Raw genomic sequence first — 15,119 nt, 5'->3', positions numbered from 1 at the left:
CCTTCTGCTCCTCCCTGTGCCACCCCAGTGACTGTGCTGGGACACGATGGGGATGCAGCAGCAAACTTGAGGCGAAGGGCATTGAGGCAGGAGAGCCACGCTCCCGGTGACTGCTCCGTGTATCACCAGTTTTAGTAGTCCTCTGAATTAATTCTTGCTGGAGCATGAAAGCCATCCAGTGCAGAGAAGCAGACATAGTGCTGATGGAGAACCCACTGCAGCCATTTGTTCTGCTGGTCATTTCTTGCACGGGCTCTTCAGGAACACGTTGCACTTTGCCCTCACTTGGAATCTGCGTAGTTCTGACTTCCCACAGCGCTGGGTGCTGTACAGCTGCTCTGCTCCCTCCGAAGGACCTGCTTGGACCTTCTCACCTCTCTGAAAGCGGCCAGCGTGTCCCTGAGCAGTTAACACTTCCCCTGTGGAGCTGTACTCGTGCCTTAGGTGCTCCTCAGTTACTCCTGGGATCTTCAGACCTTAACCAGACTTCATTGAAGGCTCTAGTAGTGCCTGCGTGCAGTGCGTGTAGTGGTTGTGGAGTGCAGAGCACAGAGGCAATACCATCTCTTATGCTCCTGGAGATCTCACATTTATCCAGCCCATGGTCCTATCTCGCACATGCCTGTGCAGTGCTGGAGCCTGGGGATGTGCCTCTGTCTTTGAGGTGAGTGTCTTTTAAGCAGTATATTTCTTAAGCAGTATCTTTAATGGCTTTTAAGTTTTAAAGAGGGGAGACTGAGCTGAGCTCTTAGGCAGAAGCTCTTCCCTGTGAGGGTGCTGAGGCGCTGGCACAGGGTGCCCAGAGAAGCTGTGGCTGCCCCATCCCTGGCAGTGCTCAAGGCCAGGTTGGACACAGGGGCTTGGAGCAAGCTGCTCCAGTGGAAGGGGTCCCTGCCCGTGGCAGGGGTTGGAACTGGATGAGCTTTAAGGTCCCGTCCACACAAACCAGGCTGGGATTTGATGATCTTAACATCTCAGTTAAAACCCTGCTGGTTGCTTCTCTCCATTCTGTATTGTCGCTTTGTTCTCTGCCAGTTTTGAGTCACTTACACAGCACTGATTTTCCCCTTTCCTTCCCAATTGCTGCCAGAAATACTACATGGCAGAAGGTGAAAGCCCAGTTTCTATTGAAGCCAGTTTATTTGCAGGCCTGTCTGAGATGTGTCAGGGAAGTAGTTATCGATAACTGTCATCCATGTCTCTGCGCTCCGATGAAGTCTGTTGTAGCAGCGCTCCCCTTTCGCAGCACAAAGGCATCAGTGAGCTGAGAGCTCATTTCTCTGTTGGTGATTGTGCTTCCTGGCTCCCCGTCCTTGCACAGAAACCTGAGCTCTGCAGGGCTCCTTCTCGGGGCTGTGCCTGTCCTTGGGGAGCATCGGCGGTCACGGCTCCAGAGGGTTTTTGGCAGGATCTTATAAACTTTGAAGGTGTAAAGTATTCGGAGCTATTGTTTAAGGAAGAGCTATATTTAGTGCCTGCTGTTTAATATCATTCCCAGTTACTCCTGACAAACCTGACCATATCATTCTTTCTCCTTAGCGTGGTGTTAAAGTATATATTGACCATTTCTTCCTTTTCTGCTTCATGCATGGTGTTCCTGCTGTTCTTTCTGATAGAGCAATGTTGTCCGTGTTGTCCTTAATGTTTAGAAAAGGACCTGTGCCTTGTTTCATAGAATCCTAGCATGGTTTTGAGTTGGAAGGGGTCTTAAAGCTCGTCCAGTTCCAACCCACTGCCATGGTTTCCTAACAGACTCTGATGTTTAACTTGCATTCCCATGCATTTTAAGGTGGTGGTGTTATTTTAGGGACTTCATAACGAGTTACAAACTCTAGGATCCATTAATTCCTTCACTCATTAGCGTAGGAAGTTGGTATGTGTTTTTCCATGGGATGAAGGTGGACATTTTTGCTACCCTGTTTGTACTGGGCAATCATTCATGTTTGTGCACTGGCACGGTTCCCTTCCCGATAGCCTGCTGGAAGCTCTGGAGCCGGGATGGGATGCAGCATGATTTAGGTCAGTTCTCCTCAGGATGCTTCCTGGTTCACACCACGCTGCTGCTGGGACCAGACCTCTCTGTCCTTTGGGCTTCTCATTTGCACAGCACAAAGGAATCTGTTTCTCCTCCTAATTTTCACCTTTGAGGTGGGAGAAAGAGGGATATATGGAGACTACCCAGAGATGGAGACTCTTGGGGTGGAAAATGCAGCTGGGTTTTTTTCTTCCCCTGCCTTTACTGCATGTTCACACTGCCATAAATGAGCTCGAGGAAGGCTGGGCAGGATGGTGTTTCTGCCAGCCCAAATAAAAGCAGGGACTGTTTTCATTTCCACTCACTTTCTTATTTTTTAACCCTTTTTTTCCCCCATCTCCAAGATGAGTTGCAAGATCTGGGCTTTTATGGATGCCAAGCTACAGTGGGGCTCATGCTGCCCTGCTCCAGCTGCTTGGGAATTAGGCATCTCCAGGGGATAAAGCATCCTAACACTGAGAACACTGTCTTCTGCAAGAACTGTCTGCCCTGTGGGTACCTCTCTTTGGTGGTACCGAGAGGCAGCTCGTTGTACCCCAGGATTACATGGAATGGGGGAAGGCGTTTCACTGCCCTTCCCTTGGCGGGCACCCGAAGGAGCCAAACCTGCAGGAGGTTTGGGCTCTACGTGCTGCTGACACCTCGTAGGAGTTCACAGTGTGTTAGGGCAACAGATTCTCGATTATTCCAGCCTCCCTGCTGTATTAGAAGCTGAAACCCAAGTCCAAGCTCTCAATGAATGACTCCGTGGAAATGCTGTCGGGCGCGTTTCGGTGCTGCTCTGGCTTTGATTTGAATGGGTAAACATGGTGAGAGGGTGTTTGCTTTGACTTCTTCCTCGCAGCAAAAGGCTTCTTTTGAGGGAAGGTGAAGCCTCCAGTGCTACTCCTCATCACAGCATTAGACCATTCTGCCCGTGGCTCGGTGTTGGCGATGCCTTCATGGCATGCCTGGGCCCCAGGCTTGCCCAGCAGCAGTGCAGAACTCCAGTTTCAGGGATGCTTTGTGCCCAGGGCTCTGCTCACCAGTGTGAATGACCCTCACAGAGTCTGGTTCTCCTGAGTGCAGCATCGTCATCCCAGTTTGGATGATGCTGCAGGGCATCCTTGGCTTTTGAAGGCATCTCCCCCTGCTTGTCTCAGTTCAGGTTAGATATAAGGAAGAAGCTCTTCCCTGTGAGGGTGCTGAGGCGCTGGCACAGGGTGCCCAGAGAAGTGATAAATGCTCCATCCCTAGCAGTGTTTAAGGCCAGGTTGGACACAGGGTCTTGGATGACATGGTCTGGTGTGAGATGTCTCTGCCCATGGGCAGGGGGTTGGAACTGGATAATCTTAAGGTCCTTTTCAACCCAAAATATTCTATGATTCTATGCACCAGGTTTACATGTCAGAGACAGCCTTTGCCTCGTGGTGGGCAGTTGCTGGAGGAGGCAGGGTGGATACAGCCCATCTTCTCCCTACCCTGCTGCCTTAGGAAGAGCCCCCCTCTCCTCCTCACACATTCCGCATCTCCACCAGCATTATCAAACCCAGCTCCTTGGCAGCCCCTGCACGTAGGAACTGTCTTCTGGTAACAGATTGTTATGTATTTAATGAACCCGAGGAAAACAAGCGATTCGAAGGCTGCGGGGCGATACAAGTTTGCTGTTCAGTCTGCCAGATTCACACTAATTCAGACAACTCACAGATGTTTGGCTCCTCGTTCCTTAAAGAGATTTATGGAAGGTGCAGGCCTTGGAAATCCATTCCCAGCGTGCTGGAGAGATGGAGGTGGCAGCGTGGGCAGAGGCTTCCCACCCCCAGAGGACTTCTTCCTTCCATGGCCGTGCCGCTGCTGTACCTTCCTCTTGCCAATGTTGATGGCAACGACTGGACAAACAGCAGGGAAATGTGCCTTGCAGTCGCTGGGAGGATTACTAAAGGCTTTAGGTTTGTCCTTCAGGAGCCAAGGAGCTCTTTGAAAGCTATTTCTCAGCTGAGGAATGAAACCCCAGAGATTGCCAAAGTGCTTTTGTCTAATGCAAACAGTGGCCTCATAGGGTTTGCAGGTGGTGGCGGGTATGTGTGGTACCCTCTGTGGGCTCAGAAGCTGTCTGGTGGAAGCATTTGAGGCTCTTAAAGTGTTGCCTGCCTAGTTCAGGTCGATCACTTCAGGTTTGGAAGGTCCTAAGTGATCATTTTGCTGGGCTTCAGGTGATGGTTCTGCACTCTCGAGGTATTTATCCATGAAGGGGAAATGGCAGGAGATGATGTGAAGTCTGGCAATCAACGCATACACCCAGTAGTGCCCTGCTTTAAATTCAGGTCGTTCTTTGGGGGCCTTCAGCCTTTACCAGCTCTCCATCTCAGCCTCAAAAAGGGAGAAACCTGACTCGCAAGCGGTATCCAAATCTGTTCTGAGAGCAGTGATATTCTTGCCTTTGGCAAGGTTTCCTCAATTGCACTAGGAGATGCCCCAGATCTTGCTCATGCTTGGTCCATGTGGTGGGCTTTTGGTGGTCAGTGATGAGCAAAAAGCATCACAGTTACTGCAGCCCCAAGATGTGCCTCTCACAGAGACCCCAAGAGCTCTGGAGCAAGGAGGGGAGCCCATGCTGGCCAAGAAACCTGCTTAGCCCTCAGAGCGTTATTGTCTGGCTGTGAGTAGGTGAACATCGTGTTACAGAGGTAGGCATTAAGATGAGTTCATGTGCTATTTGGAACTGCTTATGCTTGAGAAGCAAGTCAGTAGAAGTGGCATGGTGGGGCTGTGTTTGCTGTCTCCATCTCAGCCATTTCAGGTTGTATATGGGCAAAGAACATAAGGAAGAAACAAGAACTAGTGGGTTTTGCGTCTGTTTACTAGAGCAGCACGCTCTGAGAGGTAATTAAAAGCAAACCTGGACTCTGCTGGCTTGTTCAGCATCCCTCGTTGTTGAGATTAAGCAGTAGAGCAATTCTCAATTCAGCAATTCCTCAGCGTTTGGGAGCGTGGCCAACACTCACAGTGTCTCACAGAGCACTGCAGATTCTTGTCATAAATCTCACAAGTTGGGGGGGAAGCAGAAAGGTGAGATGGTTTGTGGGACCTGCTGCTGCTGCTTCAGCTGCTCTGCTTCACAGACAGCCCTTGGTCCAGTATTTCCAGTATTCCCTGGAAACACTACTCAAAAGTCGAGCAGATTGGGCAATGATTGCAGGTTTGCTCAAAGAGAATGTGCCATGTATACAGTTGTTTGGACTAAGAGCATCCTGTAGGATACTGTGTCCATATGGTGCCATGCAGAAATACTGGCAGTGTGTGTCCCCAAACCAGTGTGCTTCCTGGGAGGGCTGCATTCTCCTGGGGCCAGTCCTGCTGGGCTCATGGGGCTGAGCTTTGCTTTGTGTTGCCCCCAGTGCTACAGTGGGTCTGTGTTAAGTTGGCCCCAGCATTGCTCCATGGCAGAGCGCTGTGCTGGGGGTGCACCCTCAAGCTGGACATCAGTCCTGCATGTGGCCGGACAGGGAGTGTTGAAGGCCAGGTTGGACAAGGGGCTTGGAGCAAGCTGCACTAGTGGAAGGTGTCCCTGCCTGTGGCAGGGGTTGGAGCTGGATGAGCTTTGAGGTCCCTTCCAACACAACCATTCAATGAAGGTCTGATGCTGGTCCTCCTGGAAAACGTGTGTGCAGCCAAGGGATATCGGAGTTAGTGCTCCAAATGCGCGTGCTCTTCTCTTTACCTACCACGCATGAGGTGTTGTGCAGCAAGCTGGGTCCTGTGCAGCCTCTTTGCACATCTACTTGGCACTTCTCTGCTGGAGACCGGCCGTCTCCTTGCTCACACCTCTCGCTTCCCGGTTGCTGTTTTGCAATGACTAATTTTGCTCTCTTCTTTTCCTTTTCAGTTGCCAGGGAGGAAAAGGCAAAGTCACTGCCAGCACCATTTTCTTCAAGCTAAGATGTTGAGACAAAGCACCTCTGCCCCTTCCTTATCCTTTCAGTCCCTTTCGCCCCTCCTGTGTAAGGGAGTCTTCCCCCTGCCACTCCTATTCCCTGAGAGCACGGGGGCAATAAACCTGATGTGTTTTACTCAACTAGATGGTGTGTAATTTTCCTTAATTGCTCTTATTTTTGGTGAGAGCTTGCCTGTACGTCAGGTCCAACCCAAACATGTAGATCTGGATGTGAGCCTGGATTCCAGGCTCTCTCTAAAGGCTAGGTAGGTTTGGATGTGCGGTTTGGGGTTCAGAGTGTTGGAGACCTGCTGCCTTTGTTATCAGGTTGAGGTGATGCCCAGGCATTTGGAGCAAGGGATTGGATTGAAATAAGACTTCTGTTTGCTTAGTAATTAATTGTGGGTTGTGTGCAGGACCCTGGTACATCCATTGTTCCTGTTAGTAAGGGCTAGTCTTAGACCTCCATAAGGTTGTACATGTCCATCCTCAGCGGCCGTACGTGGGATTCTCTGCTCTTAATGCAACCCCCGGAGATGGGTGCTGTTGTGGTTACCCTTGGGCTCCTTCTGCCTGTAGGTTCTATTAGTGTGGCTATAGAGGTTGGCTCCATCTGGGTTGCCTTGCATTGGCAGCTCTGTGGCACATGTGAACGTTGGGCTGTGGTAGTGAGATCCTCATTCCTGCATGAAGCTGTTGGTTGTAAGCAAAGAGGTGATGCGGTTCTTGAAGCTGTGCAGACCTATGGAGCAATGGTCACCTTGAACACAACCTGTTGCTGCTTTCCCTTTTGCTGTGCTGGCTGTTAAAGATGCTGAGTGTAGGCAAGGCTTTTAGTTATTAAGTAATGCTCAAAGTGCATCTTTATCTTGTTAGCCCTGGAAAAGTGTCATCGAGCTGCAAGCAGGAGGCAGAGGAAGACATTGTATTGTTCCTTGTCTTTGGCTGGTGACTTCTGAGTACCTGGAGCATGTGGCGAGCCTCAGTCCTTGCCAGGTAGGACGGGAGAGCCTTGCAGGATGCATGGTCTCCTGGACCAGAGCCCTTCTCCAGGAGCTGGAAACAACCCTATGGAGCAGGAGAAGGTTACTGCAAGCTCAGGGTGAGCCAGGGCAGTGCTGCAGCCTTTGTGCACCGATGGCTGGGCAGCCTGGGCAGCTCTTTCCTCTTGACAGAGTCCCAAGGGATGATCCTGACGCGGCTGCATCCATGGAAATTCTGTCCTTTGAAGTCACGTGCGCTGCCTCATGATCCTGTTTACTCAGGACTAGTCCGCGGGGCATTTTCAGAGTGTGAAGGCTTCTTCTCAGGCTGTCAATGGCATCTTTCACTCTTACTGGAGGATTTTAACCCATCAATGAAATCAGGATTCCCTGATGGTGTGCCAGAGTGCTCAAGCAAGGGGAGCAAACCTCCCAGAGCTGAGCACCTCATAGTCCTGGTGCAGAAGGCAAATTATTGCCTGAGCGAAGGAATGAGCCCACATCTAGTTACCTGCAAATGACAGGCTTCCAGGAGTTTTCCAGGTTTATAATGCAGTAAACCATCAAGCTGAAGATGGACCTCTTGGCATTGGCCAGAGCACTGATGGTGACGCAGGCAGTGCAATGAGGAGACTCAACGTGGCCCCAGATCCCTCCTAAGAAGCAAAATGATGGGGAATGGGGGGGAAGGTTTTTCGTTTGGATAAAGATTGTAACATGATGCTGTAGAAAGCCTTAAACCCCACAGTTTCCACTTGCAGTAACCAGTTTTGCCTATTTCCCCCGCTTCCTTGTAAGTTACCTGTACTGTTTGAAAGTGGGCTGATAGCCTGTGGTGTGCTGGGTTCCGCAGCCCTTTGTGCGCATGGAGAATTGGGGCTCTGCGCAGCAGGAGGGGAATTTGGGTTTAATTGGTGTGAGGGGAGGGTTGTTAAGCCTTAGGAACATGCTCAGAGTTTGGCCTGGAGGGGTGAGGTTTGGTTCTTCAGACGTGTGGGTCTAAACTGCGTTAAACCAATACCGCAATCCCAGCGGCTCTTTGCTCAGCCCCTTGTTTTCTGCTCAGAGGTTGGTGTTTTCCTCTGCCAAGCTGCATTTATTGCTTCTCCTCTCAGAGAGCTGTGTAGCTCAAACTGCTGTGTCTTCCCTCTCGTATTTGTTGCTCCTTTGATGGCATTTGAGACTTATGAACCGGCGTTACCAAACCCTCCTGCTCTGGGATAAGCCTCAGGGCAGCGGCTGCTGGAAGATGCGCTGAGCTGCAACACTTGGCTTGCTCCAGCCTTGCCTCCCGAAGCTCTGTGTGCCTTTGGATAGCATCAGCGTTGGCTCTCTGGAGCCAGACTTCATGGTGTGGAAACAGGAATATTTCTTGCTAAGCCAAAGCATGCCCTAGGTTGTACTGTAGCGTTTTGGAATGACGCTGCTGGTGGTGATGGAGCCAAGTCCGCAGCTACGCCAGGGACGAAGGCTGGGCTTGGGTGTTTGTCCTTCCTCCTCTTTCAATGCGTTTGGGAGCTATTTGGAAGTGGCTGGGAATCCTCTGCCTGGAGTCGGATGGGCACCTCTTGGTTTCATTCAGAAGGCAAAGGTGAGGAATGCTTCTCTTGTCCTCTCGCAGGGCTTTGGGAAAACCTTATGTGCAGGCCTGAAGGAATATTCAGGCACAGCACAGGGATCAGTGCTGGAGCATGGGGTTGGGAGCAGGGTCCTGCACGGCTCGTGGCTTTTCCCTGGAGGCTTTGAACAACATTAATAGTTCACAGGGGCGGATGATTGATATTCCGAGAGTGATCCTACTGTATGGCTCGCAAGGTGTATCAGCATGCAAAGTACAGCTCGGGCTCCTCGTTCCTCCCATCCCTTCCTGCCTGTAAATAGGTTTCATGTCAGTGTGTGTGTGTCTGGAGATGCATTCTTAGAGACTGAATGTTTTCTGTACAGGGGTGGTGGTCCCACAGGTGGAAATGTGTGATTCTGGTCCTCAGTCTTCATGAAGAGTACTGCTGGGGCTGGATTGTGGGTTTATGATAGTGGTTACTGTTCAGGCTCCCTCCAGCCATGGCAGAGACCCAACAGCTTGCTGAATCCTGAGGTCTTTTCCTCTCAGCCTGTATTTTGAAGCAATGCCCATGGAAAAAATCATGGTTTGGGTGTTTCCATGCACTAGAGCTGCTTGTGAGGGCTCTGTACAGCTCAGGAGATCCTGTTGAGCCCAGTGGCCATGGCCCAGGTCTGAACTTAACCTTGATGACAGGATGAAGATAGTTCCTTTATCTGATTGCAAGTGAGGAAATACATGTCTTAAAATAATGAATGGTCCCTGAAGAGCATCTTTTCATTAGCACGTGTGTGTGTGTGTGAAAGCCTCCAGTCTATAAATACGCAGTAGTTTCCTCCTCTGAGTCGATGGGGAGCCCATCCTGGCTCTGCAGAAGTGTTTCTATCCCACAGCACTTGTTTGCATCCCAGGGACATGACGGGGCAGGACCGTGCTGGGTCACACCATGTATCAGGAGCCCAGTGAAGCGGGATGAGGAGCCAAAGATCCAATTTCACTGGGAACTTCTCCTTTTTATTGCACTTTCTCACTGGGGATGGTTTCAAACCCCAACCAAGCGGTACTGAACAGGAGCCCAGACCTAAAAGTGCACCTCGGACCCAACATTGGGTGGTGTTAACTGCCGATTTGTTATCGTTAGGGCTGTGTTACTGCATTAGATGCAGTGGAACAGGGGGGTGTGAGTGGTGTGTGCCGCAGCCTGTCCGGCGCGGGCAGGGAGCATCTGCCTGTACTTGCCGCTGTTCCTGCCTGCTGGCTGCCGCACGCCCGGGTGTGTGTAGGAGTCTGCAGCACCAACATTAACCATTACCTTAGGGAAAGGTAATTATTCCTGAGGAATCATACCCTGTTAACCAGGAGCTGTGCTTAACTGCTTTCGTGCTGCTCGGAAAGTTGTTTGATCTTCACTCCCCACACTGCCAATGTGCTGGGGATGGCCCCAGCATCATCCCAAGCAGAGTGAGTCCAGCCCCGCAGCAAGCATCCTGGTTTTGGTGCTAGGATCAGGGACAGCCAAGATTGTGGCAGATAAAAATATAGACCTTGGGTGGTTTTAGTCCCTGTCCTGTGTTTTAGGCATCTATGCCAAGGTGCAGGGAGCAGCAGGGCACCACTCTGGGGGTTTCCTTAGTGCTGGGGGAAGGCTGGAGCCTCCCAGAGCCCCCTGCTCCTCATCCTCATCATGTCAAAAGGAGCGTGAGCATCAGCAGAAGGAAGGGATTCTCCCCTTCTACTGCGCTCTGGGAAGCCCCCCCCTTGCAGTCGTGATCCAGCTCTGGGGCAACGGCACAAGAGGGACGTGGAGCTGGTGAGCTTTAAGGTCCCTTCCAACACAAACCAATCTGAAGTTCTAAGATCTTTTCCCTCTTACATGCAGCTCTTTTTAGGGAGCATCTCCTTGCCTTGTGTTTGCTCAGAGCCTGGTGTAAGCAGCCATGCCCTGAACAGGACCTGTAGGTCTTGCTGCGTGCCAATAGGTTTGATGCAAGGACCATCAGAATGCAGAAATGTAGAAGTCCTGTGGAGCTTCTTAATGACCGTACAGTGGCTCTATCTGCTTGTTCCTGGCAAAGAGCTTGATGTCCCCAGGCCATCCCCAGCATGGGGGAAGGCTCCTGAGCGTAACTTGGGGGTCCATCTGCTGTAACAGAGGTGCCTGAGCTGCCTCCAGCATTGCTGGGAGTGATGGGGATATGTTGCTGTGTTAGTCAACTGGTCCTTCAGCCACCCCATCCTCCCTTGCGTCATGATCTCCTCGCATGAACCCAGGCTACCATAAATACCATATATACAGTATATAAATAGCATGAATATGTGATCTGGGCTCACAGATTATGTCATTTTGATGGTCTAAAAAGCTTTACTTTTCCATTTGTCGGTTTCCATTTGGTCACTGGGTTGCCCAGAAGTTAATGATGAAGCTACCAATAAATTGCATATTATAAACCCACCAGGGTCTCATAAGAAGCTGGAGACTGTAGCAGGGGCCCTTGGGAAGGGTAAATCTTTGGGAGCTGTATTGATTCCCACTCCTGGCTTTGCACTCTGCATGAACTTTATCCTCACACAAGAATAGAAGGTGATTTTTCTTTACCAGCCAGCTGGCCTTCAAATGAGCTACTGATAACTCCATCACAAGCTCTAATCCCAGTAAACACAGGGAAGATGATTTATGAGCTGGGAACAGAAGCCGTATCAGTTCATGATGAGGTTTAATACTTGTTTGAGGCATACTCTCAAATATTGTCCTTAAATATCACGGTTGGGTTTTGACTGCATGGTGCAAGATCAGTGCAAATGGTGGTTTTGGTTGTTACCTGCAAGGCAAATAGCAAGACACGATTAGAGGAGTGGGTTGGGGAAAACACTGTTTTCTATAATCAGATTTGAAGCGCAATCTGTCTGCTTTTACACAGAGTAAGTCAATGGGCGAGGATGGCAGGAGGTGAGGCAGAGCTGATGGTCAGGTCTGCGTGGTGCTCTGTAAGCCTGGCTTGCAGTTCTCGACATGTGCTCATTGTGCAGCCGTTAGCTTTTCCTACCTAAGGAATAGGTAAGGATCAGGAGGTCTGGTGTGGCCTGAGGATGTCAGGGCTGGGAGCTCTCCCCTTCCTTGTAGGCAACTCTTTGCCTTTTTTTTTCTCCAAAGGGCTCTTCATGGTTTGGGAATCGGGGAGTGACTGGGATGGGATGGGGCCATCCAGGGGATTCCACAGTCTTGATGATGCTAGAAAGGTTTTTTCTGCTGAACATCTGCTCCCAGCTGGTGTGGGGGCAAGGGCTGCTGTGAGATCAACCCTGGGGCTTCAATGAGCCCTTCTTTCAAAGCTTGGTATCTTCGGTACAGGGGATATGAGTTCCTTTTCTCAAAGGGAAGATTCAGAAGAAACTTTATCTATCTGTCTATCTATCTATCTGTCTATCCATCTATCTATCCATCTGTCTGTCTGTCTATCTGTCTGTCTATCTATCTATCTGTCTAATCTATCTATCTATCTATCTACTATCTATCCATCTGTCTATCTATCTATCTATCTATCTGTCTAATCTATCTATCTATCTATCTATCTATCTATCTATCTATCTATCTATCTATCTATCTATCTATCTATCTGTCTGTCTATCTGTCTGTCTATCTATCTATCTGTCTAATCTATCTATCTATCTACCTACCTATATATATATCTACCTACCTACCCATCCATCTGCCTGTCTATCTATCTATCTATATCTACCTGTCTGTCTGTCTACCTAAAATACTTCCATCCCTCCAGATCACCTCATGCACATTACATGCTTCCACCAGCTCGTGCAATCTCATCCCCTGAAACAGCTCTGCACTGATGAGGTGCAGAGGATCACCAGCAATGTTTCATACCCTAACATAAGTACTCCTGTGGAGGAGCCACCCTCGCGGTGTGTTTAGGTCAGCACTCACCCCTTGCTCAGCACACCCCCCTCCATGCCCCAGGCAAGTCCCTTAAAGCTGTTCTCTCTGTATGCACACAGGGAGTTTTCCACGCTCAGAGGCTGTTCCTGCACATCCCCCAAGGAGCTGGTGGGGCTGAACCTTTCCTGGAGGAACATGGACTGAAAGAGGAGCTTCACCAGGCCTCAGCTGCTGGTGCCCTTCGCCTGGACCCTGATGGACTCCCCGTCAGGACTGCATTACCATGGTGATGATCTTAACCAAAACGCGGCAAAACAAAGGTGCTGACTCCGTAACATGCAGGACTGAGCTGGTAAGCACCCTGAGAGCTTTCTTCAAAGCTCTTTTGCCACCAACAGCTTTGCCATAGATTTACAGTAAGGGCTTCTTGTGCTGCAGGGCTGGATCTTTACATTGTGGAATCCTGGAATGGTTTGGGTTGGAAGGGGCCTTAAAGTTCACCCAGTTCCAACCCCTGCCACGGGCAGGGACCCCTTCCACTGGAGCAGCTTGCTCCAAGCCCCTGTGTCCAACCTGGCCTTGAGCACTGCCAGGGATGGGGCAGCCACAGCTTCTCTGGGCACCCTGTGCCAGCGCCTCAGCACCCTCACAGGGAAGAGCTTCTGCCTAAGAGCTCAGCTCAGTCTCCCCTCGGGCAGGTTCAAGCCATTCCCCTTGGCCTGTCCCTACAGGCCCTTGTCCCAAGCCCCTCTCCAGGTTCCCTGCAGCCCCTTTAGGCACTGGAGCTGCTCTCAGGTCTCCCCTTCAGGAGCCTTCTCTTCTCCAGGCTGCCCCAGCCCAGCTCTCTCAGCCTGGCTCCAGAGCAGAGCTGCTCCAGCCCTCGCAGCATCTCCGTGGCCTCCTCTGGCCTCACTCCAACAGCTCCACGTCCCTCTTGTGCTGCTGCCCCAGAGCTGGACACAGGAGATGGTTTATAGCGCTGTTTTCTACCGAGCTGCATTAATATCCAAGGAGCAGGGGATTAGGGACTGATTGGAGTGCTGTGGCTTTTGCATATGTGAATTTCAGTAAGCGTGCAATGAAACAAGCAATAGCAAAAACATTAACTCAACACCACGAATAACATGGGCGAGCAGTTGCTTCACCAACAGTGAGCAGATGCTCATCATTAATAGAAGGATGAGCAAGTAGGGAACAGGATTAAGTGGGAGACGGCAAAGGGTAGTGCTGTAGTACATAACAGTCTTACTGGCAGGCTGGACTGATGCAAATGCAACCACGCTGGTTGAGCAGGCAACAAAAGAGCAAATGAGGAGCAGCAGACAGACGAAACGATGCTGGAAGGGACAAGTGAGGCCATGGGGCTGAGAAAGCCCAGAGCTGGTTGTGGATGTTTGCTCCTCTGTCCTCAAGGAGCGATGTTCGTAGTCCGAGAAGGAATTAGACCAAAAGGCTATTCCTGCACTGAGAGTCTCAGATAAGGGTGTGCAGGAACACAGCAGGAAGCATCTGTCAGGATTAGCTCTAAATAGGCATGTTGAGCATAAAAGATATATAAATGTCTCAAGTTTGGTGAGGATGACAAACTCTCCAGCTGGGCTTTCTGGGCAGATAGTGCAGTGTGCTGGGTGAAGGGCAACCTGCCCTGGCAGTGCATGGTGGAAGGGAAGGCAAGCAAGGTAGAGGCAGCGTTAAATCCTGCCTTAAATGGGGGAAATATGGGAAGGAAGGATATTGCTCTGTTGGAAAAATGTCCTTGCTTTAGTGCTGGCAAGGCAGCATCTCCTGTGGCTGCTGCTCTGGGCAGCAAGAGGCAGCATCTGATGCTGGCTGTGTCCTGCAGGCGTGCAGGGCAAGAGGAGGGGAACTTGCTGCAGAGGCACACGAGAAATGGTTTCTTCTGCTCCTACGGGAAGGGATGGGCACTGGGGCTGGCTGATGGCAGGGAGTGGAGGTGCAGGGCTGTAATGAGAAACTTTGCCCCCACGTGTTTGCTGAGTGCCTCCCACAGCCCTGGAGCTGGGTCAATAGTGCAGTGATAGTTCTGGTTACACAAGGTGGGTTGCTGCGTGGTCTGGGCTGTTGAATTGAGGCAAGAAGACTGGTCCTCCAAAGAAAGAAAAAGTTCTTCCGTTGACTTCATGGGAAAGGCCAAAAAGCAAAGCCTAAAAGACATAAATGTCTGAGCAGTGGAGCAGTATCACCTACCAAAATCTGATCATAGAATCCCAGACTGGTTGGAAGGGACCTTAAAGCTCATCCAGTTCCAACCCCTGCCACGGGCAGGGACCCCTTCCACTGGAGCAGCTTGCTCCAAGCCCCTGTGTCCAACCTGGCCTTGAGCACTGCCAGGGATGGGGCAGCCACAGCTCCTCTGGGCACCCTCTGCCAGCGTTGCCCAAAGAGTTATACTCAATATGGGACATGTCGCCTAAAGTTGTTGGGCACTCTTTGGAGACAGCTGCTTGTCCTTGCTGTCTCCTGATTAACTCTGAGCTGCTGCTTCCTAAGGCGGGGCTTGACAGCTAGAGATACCCTTACTGCACATAGAAAAGTGGCACATGCTCCAAAGAAGATGATCAGCTCTTACTTACCTTATGGCTGGATCCCATCGTTGTTTTCTGCCTCCACATCCCTCTATATTCACTATTTACAGTATTCTGTATATAAAGTGGGATCCTTTTATTGGATTGCTCTGTAGAAGCAGGTTCCAGCATTTATTATTATCATTATTA

General features: G+C 50.6%; 2 protein-coding genes across 2 annotated transcripts in view; both read left to right on the top strand.

Annotated features, from left to right (window-relative positions):
- Positions 1-6,089, top strand: part of EEF1AKMT2 (EEF1A lysine methyltransferase 2) — a 32,997-nt gene extending 26,908 nt beyond the window's left edge. The window contains exon 7 of the mRNA XM_065672447.1: positions 5,901-6,089. The gene's annotated coding sequence lies outside the window, so the exon portion shown is untranslated. The remainder of the gene's footprint in view (positions 1-5,900) is intronic.
- The window catches only part of FAM53B (family with sequence similarity 53 member B), a 51,982-nt gene that overhangs the window by 7,189 nt on the left and 29,674 nt on the right, over positions 1-15,119 (top strand). Inside the window, exon 2 of the mRNA XM_065672441.1 lies at positions 12,504-12,736. Within this exon, the coding sequence (XP_065528513.1) occupies positions 12,668-12,736 (69 nt within the window). The 5' untranslated portion in view covers positions 12,504-12,667. The remainder of the gene's footprint in view (positions 1-12,503; positions 12,737-15,119) is intronic.

The sequence above is a fragment of the Lathamus discolor genome, chromosome 3 (assembly GCF_037157495.1).
Source record: "Lathamus discolor isolate bLatDis1 chromosome 3, bLatDis1.hap1, whole genome shotgun sequence".
NCBI lineage: Eukaryota > Metazoa > Chordata > Aves > Psittaciformes > Psittacidae > Lathamus > Lathamus discolor.
This window is presented reverse-complemented; position numbering and strand designations above follow the sequence as displayed.